At 47.1% G+C, this 15,101-nt stretch overlaps 1 protein-coding gene across 1 annotated transcript in view; it reads right to left on the bottom strand.

The window, feature by feature from the left end:
* Window positions 1-15,101, bottom strand: part of PAPLN (papilin, proteoglycan like sulfated glycoprotein) — a 73,635-nt gene that overhangs the window by 34,613 nt on the left and 23,921 nt on the right. The window contains exons 3-8 of the mRNA XM_073348537.2: window positions 8,129-8,244; window positions 4,818-4,878; window positions 3,909-4,011; window positions 2,856-2,986; window positions 2,362-2,485; window positions 1,424-1,504 (exon numbers count right to left, since the gene is read on the bottom strand). Coding sequence (XP_073204638.2) covers window positions 1,424-1,504; window positions 2,362-2,485; window positions 2,856-2,986; window positions 3,909-4,011; window positions 4,818-4,878; window positions 8,129-8,244 — 616 coding nt within the window. The remainder of the gene's footprint in view (window positions 1-1,423; window positions 1,505-2,361; window positions 2,486-2,855; window positions 2,987-3,908; window positions 4,012-4,817; window positions 4,879-8,128; window positions 8,245-15,101) is intronic.

Here is a 15,101-nt window from a genome sequence, read left to right as displayed (position 1 = left end):
TTTGGAAGATCCACTATTCACATGACATGCTGACACCACTTCAACCAGATGCCATATGACATGGCTTTACGCTCTGCTCTAGATCTCACAGGACATCAGCAACTCACAAAGCCCTCGGTTCAGCTACTTGAAACCCAGCTTCCTCACACAAGCACCACAACCTTCCTGAAAGCTGTGAGTAACTGCTGGGATAACCAGTTAGACAGTGGCAACTGGTGCGTGCATCAAACATGGTAACTCATGGGAAATGAATGCCCTCTTGTGTTCAGTACTTTCTGCATTGGAGATAAACATCTGTGCTTCCCTTCGGTGTTTGCTTTCAACAAATGCCAAGTGAAATCAAGTCCCTGCAGGAAATCATTATCCTGTGACAACATTCTAGCCCTACTGATGCTCCCTGCTGTCTTGCTCAGGATGGTTCTAGACTATTCTCAGTGGTAGAAGAGGACAGGACAAGGAGTAATGGTCTCAAGTTGCAGTGGGGGAGGTTTAGGTTGGATATTAGGAAAAACTTTTTCACTAGGAGGGTGGTGAAACACTGGAATGCGTTGCCTAGGGAGGTGGTGGAATCTCCTTCCTTAGAAGTTTTTAAGGTCAGGCTTGACAAAGCCCTGGCTGGGATGATTTAATTGGGGATTGGTCCTGCTTTTGAGCAGGGGGTTGGACTAGATGACCTCCTGAGGTCCCTTCCAACCCTGATATTCTATGATTCTCTCTGCTTTTCTGCACATTGAGCCTTCTTCACTGCATGGTCCAACTCTTTGCCGCAGATTCCATTCCAGCATTGCTGTATTCTCCCTTCCCCACCTGATTATTGCATGTTCTGTTTGCAACATAAACACTTTTGCCTGCCAATGTGGCATAGAACATTTTGACACTGTAATGAAAACCCGGTCATGTTTGTATTGTACAAGAGCATGTCAGGAGTCCATCCATAGAGCATGGGAAAGATAAGGCCTAATGCACAGGGAACTGGACAGCCCAGAAGACGCCTGTGTGCTTGGAGCCCTCCCTAAAGTAGGGGTGGCAGGAGAAGTTTGGATTTGACTTTACCAAGCTTTGTGGCAAACAGACAAACCCAGACCCAAACTTTGCCATGTTTGTCAGACCCTTAGAAGTTCCAGGCGGAAGGTTTAAATAGGGCTTGGTCTTTTTATCCTCATGTATATAGAGTCACAGTAGTGGTGCTGGGCCAAGACCGAGTCCCAGGTCTGACCACCCCTAGTTCTCTAGTGGTGTTCAATATCCAAACCTGGATTTAGAATTGAACTTTGTGCCCAGCTCCTCCCTTTGCAGAGGGCAGGAGCAAGCTTCCGCCCCATATGCCCCTGAACTCCAGTGTGTTTGAAAGTCAGAATAGAATTTTGTGGCTTGAGTCCATCTCTATGGTGTAGTAATAAACTCATTACAATGTCAGTCTTACCCAGGAAGTTCCTGCTGGGCATAACTTCCTTAATGCGGAGGCTTGTGGCTCCCATGGGAATGATGAAGATTTGATTGTAACCTGAAGAAAATGAAGGAAGTTGGTCAAAGGTACTGACAGACAGCGATCGAGGATGTGAGATGGTCGCCCATGTGCACAGGAGCTGTGCCCAGCTGCGCTAGTGACTGCATGGATGAGTTATGAGATAACCGGAAAGAACTCAATCCAGCTGTTGCAGCTTCATTGATTTTAGGATGGCTGCACCCCGATTTGTTTCACCCATGGAGTAGTCCACCCACTTCATGGCTAAAATACATCTGAGAGCAGCATTATCAGAGCATTGCACCCTGAAAACAATACAGTCAGGGGCCTGTTTGGGCTTCCATTATAAACCCTGATTTTCAGAGTTTCCTATCTCGGACATTTCAAAATGCATCAGATTGAAACTCAGCAGACAAAGATTCATCCCAGTTCAATCATTAGGCTGAAGTAGTTCAGAGCCAGCCAATGTGGGAGAACCAGGTTCCAAGTCCTGGTCCCAGTCTCCCACTCCTTTTGGAGGTTCTGCAGACCTTGGGTAACCAGCTCCATTGCAAAGAGCACTTCCAGCAGGCATGCTTTGAGGGACAGTTCAATGGAGCCTGTTACCTCTAGAAGAGTTGTGGCATCCACAAGAGACTAGGAGCTGGGGAAGATACAGGAGGAGTGGAAGAACCTTAGGGCTGCAGTGGGAACTAGGAGGGGACCCCCAGATAAAGATGGTCAGTATGTTTTCTAGCTCTAGCCCACTGTATGGGTGGGCTTGGGTGAGTGTTCTGGTCTAATGGCTCCAGTGAGCAGAGAGAGCAGATAGCTCCATGCAAAGGGTCAGAATGAGGCTAAGCTTCACTCTCTCCTTCTCCCCTGTTCACCCTTCCAGAAAATCCAGACTACTGTACCTTTGGGGAGGTTGAGCACATCAAAAGTGCCCTTCACTTCGTAACAGGCCCTGCCATCCCCTCCACACTGCAGGCACTTGTCTTCCTTCTTGGCAGAATTGAGCATGTTGTCACAGCCGACAGCCTGTCAGAAAACAATGGCATTAATGTGCTTAAATCAAAACCAGGGCGTGGGGTGGGATGAAGAAAGAAAAGGCCAGGGCCAAGACTGATCACTAGGAGGAGGATAAACTAGATAGCTCTGGGGTGCAGTAGAAAGGGGGATGATCAGGAGCTGGTGATTAATTCGCCCTAAGAGTCCACAGAAATGTACGCACATGCTCCCCACACTTCCTTCAGTTCCCCAGAAATCAAATGCATTTGGCGTGTTGTCAGATAACAAGGGCATTGTTTGGGAAGGGCTGGATAGGACAAAGGGAAATGCTAAGAAGACTGACTTACACCCTCTCTCTCTCTCTCTCATAGAAAAGGGATGAGGTGATAGGATGACTTACTTGGCAGACCCCCTCGACACAGACATCCCGTTTGCCTGGCTCACAGGGCGTCCCATCAGCCACTGCTTCCTTGTGCCTGTAGTAGAAGTTCTCTCCCTTGGGAATACAGTTTAACTCGCATTTATTGGGAGCTGGAAGGGAAGAAAACAGCAGGTGTCATATGACATAGTTAGTCCCTTACGAACACACCATGAGCCTGAACCTGAAATGTGGGATTAGGCCCTGAGGAGTGGATTGCTATTAACATTAATGATTGGTTCCTGCAGAATACATTCCCATGTAGTACGAGGCTTTTCAGAGAGACAGAACAAATGTTAACACAGAAGAAAACCAGTAACATATCAACAAGCAAAGAGTGAAATTCTTCAGGTAAGCTTAATAAAACCCAATAACTCAGAGGTGGCTGGGTGAATATGGAAGACAGCAGAGTCCAGTGGTAAGAACAGAGAGCTAGGCCTTCGGATTTCTATTCCTGCCTCTAGACCTGGTTCTCTGAGTGTCCTTGATCAAATCACATGCAGCAAGATTTTTGGCAGCATTCGCTAACGTGAAGAGCTTTGATTTGGGGGGGTCCAATCTAAGATATCTTTTGGCTGATTATCAAAGGTGTTGAATAGCTGCTGGAGCTATAGATTTCTGTGCCTCAAAGGCAGCCCTTGCCAGAGATCTTGTGCAATTGTAACCCACACACCTTCTGGGTGTGGTGTTCTGTCCCATCTAGTGGCACCGAGACCACTGAGAGAGACAGATTAATGAGTTTGCTCTACAGCCTTAGCTAACAGGCAGTTGGCTTTTGGCTCATGCTGTAGAGGCTCATGCATTAAGTTCCAAAGGTCCCCAGTTTAATCCCGCCTGCCGACGACTGGGGTCTGTCGGCGTTACACAATTGTTCTGAAAGATGATCCATTCCAACAGACCCCTCTAGCTGTTCCAGAAGAGGACAATTCTGGACAGACACCTATGCATGTAGGACTCTTTCCAGACAGACCCCCTACTTTCAGGCAAAGCCAAATACCCCCACATCAAATAAGTTTAACACCTTGTATTCGTTACCTCCATAATAAGGCAGCCACTTGTATCTCTTTCCTTGGAATTCTGTCCCATCAAACTCAGCACACTGCTCTGCTCGGAAGTCCCTGGAGCCCTCAGGGCAGCTCTATGGGGGAAGAGAGAACCCAGGTACACAGAGTTCGCACAGGGAGGAGGGAGGTAAAGGAAAGGATCTCACTGGGGTGTGTTCCTCACAGCTTCCCCACAGACTGGCAATGACAAAGTCACTCCTGAATGCAGCTCTGACACTTGACAGCGCATTACGCTGTCTCCAGGTCAGGCCAGCTTCATTCTTATCTTAAAGCAGGTGATTAGGGAACTGCTTCTTCCCAGACAGAAGGTCTTTGGGTGGCTACCAAGCTATAACCATGAACATCAACAGTATGAGTGCTCCCTGATTCCTTTCCATGGCATTGTCCATAATAAACCAGACCCATCTCAGTCACAGGATCAGACCCAGAGCCCTAAACATTTTCTCATATTGTCTTCCTGCTCTCTCTGCTCCCCATAGTCTCTCAAATGCAACCTTGATGCTCCGTATGTGATGGGAATCTTTGAATAGGTTGTGGATAATAGAAAGAATTCTCAGTGTACTGAGCTGACACTGGGGTTTTCAGAAAACTGAGGGTGAGATAACTGTAACTATACTAATCTCTGCATGCTGCAATCACCAGACAGAGTTGGTATGTGCCCAGAATCTATTGCACAAGGGCACGAATTCTAGCCTGGGGCCTAGTCACCTGTGCGCATCCCCAAGCAAACAGTGTCCATCAACAATACTGGCATTGGTGCTCCAGGGGAGGAGAAGAATCCCACTGGCACTGAGTGGGCTCAGCACATGGCTTCTGAAGAAAATTAAGTTCCTCCAGAAGAGAAAGCATCAGGAAGGAGAGAATGTACTGGGCACTGTACCTGAATATTGCACAAGCGATAGTTTCGAGTTGGTCCAATACAGTTAGACCCACCATCTGTCCTGAAAGACAGAGAAACAACATGAAGTAGTTCTGAAGAGATTGTAAATATCATCCCCATTGCTATTTATTAATAATCTCCCAGGTAACACTGTGAATTTATCAGCACCTTGCACACAGCATGCAGCCCTAAGATACATTCCCTGTCCCAAAGAGCTAACAACCTAATAGATCCTATTTCTTTCCTACAAAACTGAACCTGGCATCTTTCAGCGCATTCTGTTGCTGTAATCTTGTTATAGATACAGGTAGTGTATACACTATTTATTGACACAGGGTGGTTTTTATATTTTCTGGGGGGCAAAATTTTCCCCCCACCAATTAGTGGAGACAGTTTCTTTTATTCTTTGTCAGGCTTTTTATTAACACACAGCTCGAAGTCTCTAACAGCACCTGTGTGATACAGCATGTCTACCTGGGGGTGAGTAGGAAGAGTGGGTGGGGTGACTTATGAAGTCAGTGTGTGTGCACACTTCAAACTACCCTGCCATTTACATTCCTGCTGTTATGGGACTCATTAGCTGGAAGAACAGAATGGCCAAAGGGAAGGGAGGTAACTATCTTCCCTTATTCTATACCTGACTCTTCAAAAGGGGAGGGAGAGGGATACAGCTCAATGCCTAACAAGTTCATATCCAGGGAGAAATTGGATTTGAAAAAGCCGTCTGTTGCACCCAGAGGCAGATTAGGGGTTTGTGGGGCCCTGGGACAGAGCAAGTGGGGAACTCTCTCCACCCCCCACCCTGCAGTTCCCCAACCCCACTCCCCAGCGCTCCTGCCAGAGAAATGGGGTCGCGGTGCAGGGGCTTGTCCAGCCCCGTTCCCCTCCCCCCTCCACCTGGCACTCCTGCCGGGGAGCAGGGTCCAGGCATGGGGGCTTCCCCTGGTCCCCGGCAGGAGTGCCAGGCAGGCAGAGCAGGGCAAGCCCCTGTACCCCACTGGCAGGCAGGGGAAGCGGGTCGGGACGTGGGGATGCCCATTTTTCCGGGGGGCCTCCAATTGGCGGGGGACCCTGTGCACGGCTCATTGGCCCAGTGGCTAATCCACCACTGGTTGTACCCCTCCTGCTTCTCTCTCTGTCCATCATCTCAGCACTCATGACACAGCAATGCGGGTCTCCAGGAATGCTGAGTCAGCACAGAGAGAGACAGGCCAAATCATAAGCAAAGGGAAGAGGCATGCTTGGAGATTTTGTTTTTTTTTTAAATATTGCAGAATAATCAGAACTCTTATAAAAAGCCTATTTAAAAAGGAGATTGAGGAGCCAAAGGGAGCAGAAGGGAGGCTGCCTACTTCAGCTTGTGTTCTTTTTGGCTATGTCTACAGAAGGATTTTTAGACCTATCATTATCAATGGGGGCAACTCTACCTGCTCAGGGAGGTTCAGTCATTATTACCATCTATGCCTGCTCAGAGGTGAGATGACACCATGTTAACAATGCCTGAACAATGGCCACCTTATGGCTTCTGCTGGTAGAGCAGCACCTTTTGGGACTCACGGGTCTAAAACAGAGGCACTGGCCAGAAAATAGAAATCCCCTCCTGTGAAAAATGTCACATTTTTTGAGAAAAAATTGTCCCAACATCAAAAATGCAAAATTCTTCATGGGAAGGGATTTCCAGAACAATTCCATTTGGGGAGAGCCGAAGGATTTCATCTAAGAGCAGCTGACTGAGGCTGCCAGAGGCCAAGCGCCCCTGTTCTCCGACTTCCTGGCTCTTAGCCTCCCCACCTCCTCTCTCTGGCAGCCAGGCAGCGGGGAGAAGAGAACCAGGGGGGCTCATCTTCCTTATCAGAGAGACAGCCAGGTATGTGGGGTGTCAGGAAGGCTGAGCACTAGGGAGGTGGAACGCCTGGGCACTCAGCTGCCAACAGCCTGCCTGGAAGGCTCTTGTCAATTTTACTTTCTCCCTGAAGCAGAAAATGAAATTGACAAGAGCCTCTCTGGCAGAGAGTTTGTTTCAATTTTCCTGATGGACAATCAGAATTTTTCTAGAAATCCCTTCCGGGTGAGGGAGAGTTTTTGACTTTTTGTCCCAATTTGGGATGAATTTTTTTTCGAAAATGTGAATTTTTTTTGCAGGAAGCGATTACCCTTTTCTGGCCAGATCAGTTTCACACCCATGATTCCCATTAGGTGCTGCCTCACCAAAGGAAGCTGTCATGTGGACATATCTTAGGCACTGTTAACATCGTGTCATCAAAAATCATTCCAATGGAAAATTTCCCACCAGCTCTTGTCTGAAAAATCTTAGCATAGAAATGGCTTTCAGCCCTCAGGAGAATGATAGGCACAGTGCTGTGCACATTTCCCTCACAGGGCTGCCAGAGTACCATAATCCTGACCAGAATGACATCCTTTTGCCATATCAAACTTGTGCCCCAAACACAACTTTTCTTGTCCAGTTAACCTCAAACTTTCCAACGATGCCATTCTCCTCTAGCATGGGCATTTCAGACTGAAGAGAGCCCTGTTCAGAAAGTTAGAGGAAAATCCCCATCAGGTTTATCATGAAAACTATGTGAAAAGCTTGCTATATAATGGAGTTTTTACTGTGACTCCATTATATATTAGAGTTGGACCCAAACTGTAACCTCAGATAAGAACCCCCGCCCCCAATCCGCCTTGAACGTGGGGCAGTTTGGATTTGTTCCCCTGGATCTGAACCCACCACCATAATTTTAGCTGTGGCTAGGGCTGAAAACTGGAAAAGGCCTATTTTCTGGATCCAGTGGGAACAGCTGGTTTCTCAAGATTTAAGATATTTGGGCTGAAATTTTGACAGAAAAGCAGATGCAATTTTGGCATCACCAAAACCAAATGTTAGCCTTGTTCAGCTTTGAAGCCACACTTCAAACCCTAATAAAAGAAACCTAAGGTCAGCTCCTAGGCTGATGTAAATTAGTGAAGCTCTATTTAGATTAATGGAGCTATGATGATTTACACTTGCTGAGGATCTGGCCCCATTCTGGATCCAAACTCTGCCTCTCAAATTCTTCTTATTTATATACACTATATTCCACTTCATCTAGATGAACTCTTTTGGGGGAGAGCTGCTTATTAGAGATGCCTTCCAGAAAACAGATTTAGCCTTATTTCCATACAGGGAATAAGAGAGATCAAACTTTCTTTGGTAGGCGATTGACAGCTCATTTCACCAAGAGACATTAGAAAGCTACCCTGAGCTACCTGGTGATGCCTCTTATGGGAGGAGAAAGAGTGCAGTAATATAAAAAGAAGAAAGCCCTCACCTTTGTGAGTAGCAGCGCCGTTGCCGAAAGCTGATGCCCCCGCCACAGCTCCGACTGCACTCGCTCCATTCTCCCCAGCCCCCCCAGAAATCAATCTGCCGCTTCGCCTTGCGGGCCTGTGAAAACCAAACAAACATGGTGAGACAGAACAAAAACAGCACAATTGAACTAACTACAGCATGCTATACCAAGCAAAGGTGTTACCATTCCCTCTCCCTAGCTAATGGGTAAGGAGATAGAGGAAAAGGGACAAGACCCAGGAACAAAAAGCCTTAAGTACTAGAAGAAGCATCTAGTGCCCCACCCACACACGGGATCTCAAGCCCGAACATCTAAACTGCCATTTTATGGCCCTGCAGACCAAGTCCTGCGATCTTGAGCCAGCTGATCTGGGCCCGCCATGGCTGTGCCACAAGTCTTTTATTGCAGCATAGACATACAGGCCACCTCTATTCACCTTCAATCCATTCGGCTGCCTCCTAGAAAGGATCCTAGCTCCTTCAGATGTTACCTCTCTTTCTCAACACTCTAGACCAGCGGTTCTCAAACTGTGGGTCGGGACCCCAAAGTGAGTCGCGACCCTGTTTTAATGGGGTTGCCAGGGCTGGCGTTAGACTTGCTGGGGCCTGGGGCTGAAGCCAAAAGTCTGAGCCCCACTGCTCAGAGCTGGAGCCGAAACCTGAGGGCTTCAGCCCTGGGTGGTGGGGCTCAGGTTACAGCCCTCACCCGCCCAGGGCAGATGCCCTCAAGCTTTGGTTTCGCCCTCCCAACCCAGGGGGCAGGGCTCAGGCTTCAACTTTGGCCCCCCGGCCTGGGGTAGAAGAGTTTGGTCTTCAGTCCCCATTCCTAGGGTCGTATAGTAATTTTTGTTGTCAGAAGGGGGTCGTGGTGCAATGAAATTTGAGAAACCCTGCTTTAGACACAAAGCACTACTTCCCAGATTAGACAAAAAGATATGCTGACATAGGCATCACCATCCCAGACAGATCAATGGTGCCATCTACTCCTTTATCCTGTCTCAAGGCCCGATTCTTAAGAGAAAGGCATAAAACACCCACAATGCAGCTGTCTGCAATAAGATTCCAGGGAGAGACATTTTTTCCTGACTATCCTTGCTGTGCGCATCAGCACTGATAGCCCTAATCATTTTTGTATTGTAGATGGTATAACTGAGGTATGGTGTCAAGGGAACCCACAGAGGTACTTTAGACTAAGATAAGATATTGTTACTAAGCACAATGCTACCAGTAAGAGAACATCGCCCCAGAAGGGTATAAAATAATGTAGCTGGGGGAAACCTGGCTCATCACAGTCAGCATGATCTGTACAGAGAAGTATGTGGAACTCGGGAAGGAGGGAGATATTCTGAGAAGGAATAATGATTGCAGGTATGCAAGGAGATTACTTACTATGAGATTAATTGGAAGGAAGAAAGGGGGAAAACAGTGCACCCCATGGAGAGATGGGAGTCCTGGAGCAATAATACATTCTGGATTTCGAATGGTAATTGAAAATAAGGTTTGTAACTAGGGTTGTGTGTCTGTGTCCATAGGGCTCTGTTTGAAAATCCTGTGGTTGAGAGGGGCTAAGCGTGCTGCTTGGCCAGTGAACCAATGTTGCTACCGAGAGGACGATGGAGCTGAGACAGGTATAAAAGGTTGCAACAGGAGTCAGGAGCTGTCTTTACAACCCCTCCATTTCTTTTGCCTTTTAAATGTTATAATTCTATCCAAAAAGCAACTGAGTTTATTTGGCAGGATTTATGAATCCAGGATGCCTTCTGCTAATGGTTACATCACTCTCAAGGGCCCAGAGCCTGGACTGCATCCAAGCTATATTGGGTACTGCTCAGGAAAGGAGGGGTGAAAAGGTGACGGTGTCTTTGGGAATATATCCAGAGCTTCCCTAAACATTCCTTGGTACTTTAAATATGAACACATATAATAGTCAAATCTTAGACTATTTACAGCCTTGCAGAAAAGAGCAGCAAAAGGCTATTAACCCCCTGTGTGTTAACTGCCACTGCAACACCTGTGCAATGAAGGCATGTGTGTTCTTGATAAAGCTGGCATTCCCCTGCACCCAGACATCTTCTTCCAGTCGCACTCTGGGAATGGTCTCCTGCTGAAGAACAAGCTGTTGCAGGCTGGCATCTCAGCATGATGACATCACTCATTGTGATTTTATGTTGTAACAGAATAGCTGTTGGGTTGGGTCGGATCAGGCTGATCCTAAGACAGTTGTTTCAGATCTCCAGTACAACTGTTGACCCAGCCATAGCTTGACCCGGCCCTTGTAAACTATCAAATTAGTCCTTCCCCAGAAAACTGGGTGTGTAAATTCCCCCTTGTCTCCTGGAGATGGCTTTTTTTATTTTCTACCTATATTTCCCTGTTCGTATACGAGTCCTTGGTGCAACACCCGTAGCTGTCTCTCCTCCTCTTTCCCTCCTGTACAGAATATTTCTCCCTTTGCTGATACAACTGTCACAGGAATCATCCCACTATATTCCTGTAACTGTTACCAAATCACACTCATGATTGTCTTGCTGCAGCATCCCCTTGAGTTCTTCCTACCTATTTCCTGTGATGCCCTAGCATTTGTAAGGATGCACTGGAAGAAGTCGTTCCTTCTCCTTGCACTTTGCTGTCCTGTTTGCGTCATACAAGCTATTTACAACCCTCTTCAACCTCTTCCACTACAAGTCTACAATCCAAATCCCTTGAGATGAATCCCTTGGTGCTGACCATCTCTCTCTTCCCAGCTACAGCATGCCTGACTCAGTGAAACTGCTCTCTCTGCATTACAGGCACTTCCACGCACTTTTCCCCTTCTAGTCAATATCTCCCTGGCCAGACCACCCATTGCTGGTGCATAGGGTCCAAAGCTGATCTCTTATTCACCAGTCTGTCTCACTCATTCGTGCATTTCCCCTCCATCAGAAATAACCTGCTGGATGTCTGTCTCTCCTTCCCACCTCGCCACTTTAGGAATGGTCCCATCTGTGGAGTTTAGGGCCTCTCAATCTTTTAAATGATCCTCCAGACCCCTAATCCTGTCCTCTGAACTGGTATCAGTCTGTATACTCCTTCTCTCTCCTCCTACCTCCTCTGCCGTATACACGGATGAATAAAACATGCTACAGTTCTGTTGCTCTGCAGTGTTTCTCCTCTCTACCAGCTGGCTGATTCAGAAGCAGCATTAATTCACTCTGGAAACAAAGGAGCTTTCAGTCAGCAGAAAGAGGAAGAAAACATCTAGATCAAATCCTGACGCAAGGCAGCTGAGAATCAGATAACTGGGACGGGGGTAGAAAGGCAGCAGCTGCCCTCAAGCCCTCCCTTAGCACATGGCCCTGTGCGATAAATATTCAGGCTTTTCTGCTATAAGTGTATTATTGTTCTTTCTTCTCTGTACACAAATGGACATCCCCAGGGGCGCTTTACATTAAGGTTTATGGGCCTGCAGAGCCCAGGAGCAACCACCGACTCAACACTACTTCGTTTAGCCACAGCGCAAAAAGGATATCTCAGCAAAAGAGCCCTTGCTGAGCAGTACAGCGACAGGGGAGTCACCCATTCTGAGCTCACTGTTCTCATACACTCAAAACAATACACTGGGCTTGTTTTGTGTGCATGTGTACAGACTTGCGTAAATATAGAGACATTTTATAGGTCTGTGTATTTATGACAAATACGAAATCTATTATTATAGGATCCTTATAATGAGCTGTTTCTAGATGCCATTATCCAGTTTTTGTCCCAACAGCCTTCCTTTGCTCTGCTCAGCCTCTGGTATGCTTTCATCTATTGTCAGCCACGATGACTAAACCCCTGTCCCTGCTGGACCCTCGAGCAGAATCCACAAAGTTCATTATTAGTGTACCACCCAGCTCCATTTTCCTGCCTTCAGCAACACACATCCACAGAGTTCTCTAATTTGCAATGGGTGTGCCTAGGAGAGCATGTTTTAACATGCCAGAGAAAGCAATACAGGGTACAGAACTGCCCTGTCTGATACATAAAGGCATCAGAAATACAAGCCCTGGTTAGCTCTCCTTGTTGGGCAGCTGTCCATTGGGTTAAAGCAGTAGAATGACCTATGCCCCCTTGCCAACTGTCTCCTCTGCTTGGACGTCTTGTACTCCAAGGACATGGAGGATTTTAAAGAGTCAGATTACTCAGGAGAATGGGATATTGGGGTGACATGCTCTCCGTGGTCTGTGGCAGAGTAAATGGGCTGCTGTGCTCCAGAGCCAGCACTAGGCATAAGCAGACTAAGCAATTGCTTTAGGGCCCTGAGCAGCTCAAGGGGCCACCTATTAGATTTTTATTATGTTTTAGTGCGGGGGAGGGGAGGCAAAATATTCCTGTTTATGGCCCCTAATGGGCTAGCACCCCCACTGCTGTGCTCTGAACCAAGTGGATCTTTTAAAGGTCATTTCTAAGTTTAGTGTAACATTTGTAACTCCTAGGTTAGGGTGTTGCTGGCCTGATTTGTGTCATCTTCTGCTTATAAAGACAACTGTGTCTAGAGTAACCAGTTAGCAGTGTAAAAGGGATGCCTCCAGCTCGCGTGAGGATTGGTACTCACCCTGCCTCTGAGAGCAATTCCAATACACACAGTGCTCTAAGGAGCCCATGAACCAATCAGGATACAAACAGAATTTATAGAACAAGGTACTGTGGGGAGGAGGTATGAAACCCAACGGGGACGGGTAGAGAATGTTGGCAGTACCTGTGTGGTGTTGACCTTTTGGAGATTTCTCAGCTGCTCAGGGAGACGAGAGACAGATAAGTAGATAAGTAAAGAGAGATTTACTTACTCTGTGTATTTCAGACAGATAAGGTGGGTGAGGTAATATCTTTTATTGAACCAACTCCTGCTGGTAGGAGAGGAAAGCTTTCGAGCCACACATAGAACTCTTCTCTGAAAACTTCACAGAAAGCTTGTCTCTCTCACCAACAGAAATTGGTTCAGTAAAAGAGATTACCTCACCCACCTTGTCTCTCTAATGTCCTGGGAGTGACATGGCTACAACTACACTACGGATTGCAAACAGAGACAGCACTGGTAGGTATCAGGCATAAAATTCCTGTTGGAGACACAGCGATTTTATAATTATAGCATCACTTTATGGCTAAGGAGGAACTTACATTCTTAGGTCTTATTTTTTAGCATTTAGGGTCCAATCCATGTCACTTGAAAGGTTTTCATTGGCTTCAAAGAGCTTTGATTCAGACCCTTGAGAAGTTTCCCAAAGAACTGCACTGGGCGCTGTATTTAATCAGCCCTGTTCTCCACTAAGTTGGCAACTTTATATTGTGAGCTGCTGTTCAAAACTCCTTGGAAATTCCTCAGAAAAAATCTGTTACTTGAGCCACAGTTAGCATGTCTGGGGCTTACTGAACCCAATAATCCAATTGTTAGACTCTAAGTTGATCTGGTACAAACCTTGCTTATTTGGGTGCACAAGCTTATTTCCAAAAAAAGAGATGATGAAAAGTGCCTTCCCACTGGAGGATTAGCTACAAGAGTCTGCACAATGTTACCTGCTGGAAGAGAAGGTATGGCTATCCACTTCAGTGATAAAAGATTAAAGTGGACTTGGTTCCCTATGTCTCATTGTCAAGTCACGTAGAACATTTGTAGCATAAAACTACGATCACACCCAGAGACTGCATAGGTCATTTCTCATATCCAGTTTGATCTTACAGTACTTTGTATTTCAAAGGGTATGTCTACACTACGGAATAAGGTCGAATTTATAGAAGTCGGTTTTTTAGAAATCAGTTTTATATATTCAAGTGTGTGTGTCCCCACAGAGAATGCTCTAATGCATTAAGTGCATTAACTCGGCGGAGTGCTTCCATAGTACCGAGGCTAGAGTTGACTTCCGGAGCGTTGCACTGTGGATAGCTATCCCACAGTTCCCGCAGTCTCCGCTGCCCATTGGAATTCTGGGTTGAGATCCCAATGCCTGATGGGGCTAAAACATTGTCGCGGGTGGTTCTGGGTACATATCGTCAGGCCCCCCTTCCCTCCCTCCCTCCGTGAAAGCAAGGGCAGACAATCGTTTTGCGCCTTTTTTCCTGAGTTACCTGTGCAGACGCCATACCACGGCAAGCATGGAGCCCGCTCAGGTCACCGTATGTCTCCTGGGTGCTGGCAGACGCGGTACGGCATTGCTACACAGTAGCAGCAACCCATTGCCTTCTGGCAGCAGACGGTGCAGTACGACTGGTAGCTGTTCTTGTCGTGTCCGAGGTGCTTCTGGCCACGTCGGCTGGGAGCGCCTGGGCAGACATGGGCACAGGGACTAAATTTGGAGTGACTTGACCAGGTCATTCTCTTTAGTCCTGCAGTCAGTCCTACTGAACCGTCTTATGGTGAGCAGGCAGGCGATACGGATTGCTAGCAGTCCTATTGCATCATCTTCTGCCGGGCAGGCAAGAGATGAGGATGGCTAGCAGTCCTACTGCACCATCTTCTGCCGAGCAGCCATGAGATGTGGATGGCATGCAGTCCTTCTGCACCGTCTGCTGCCAGGCAAAGATGTAAAAGACAGATGGAGTGGATCAAAACAAGAAATAGACCAGATTTGTTTTGTACTCATTTGCCTCCTCCCCCATCTAGGGGACTCATTCCTCTAGGTCACACTGCAGTCACTCATAGAGAAGGTGCAGCGAGGTAAATCTAGCCATGTATCAGAGGCCAGGCTAACCTCCTTGTTCCAATAAGAACAATAACTAACCATTTCTTATTGGAACCCTCCGTGAAGTCCTGCCTGAAATACTCCTTGATGTAAAGACACCCCCTTTGTTGATTTTAGCTCCCTGAAGCCAACCCTGTAAGCCGTGTCGTCAGTCGCCCCTCCCTCCGTCAGAGCAACGGCAGACAATCGTTCCGTGCCTTTTTTCTGTGCGGACGCCATACCAAGGCAAGCATGGAGGCCACTCAGCTCACTTTGGCA

Source organism: Lepidochelys kempii, chromosome 6, assembly GCF_965140285.1.
Source record: "Lepidochelys kempii isolate rLepKem1 chromosome 6, rLepKem1.hap1, whole genome shotgun sequence".
NCBI lineage: Eukaryota > Metazoa > Chordata > Testudines > Cheloniidae > Lepidochelys > Lepidochelys kempii.
Note: the sequence above shows the minus strand (reverse complement) of the source record. Positions and strands in the feature narration are given on the sequence as shown.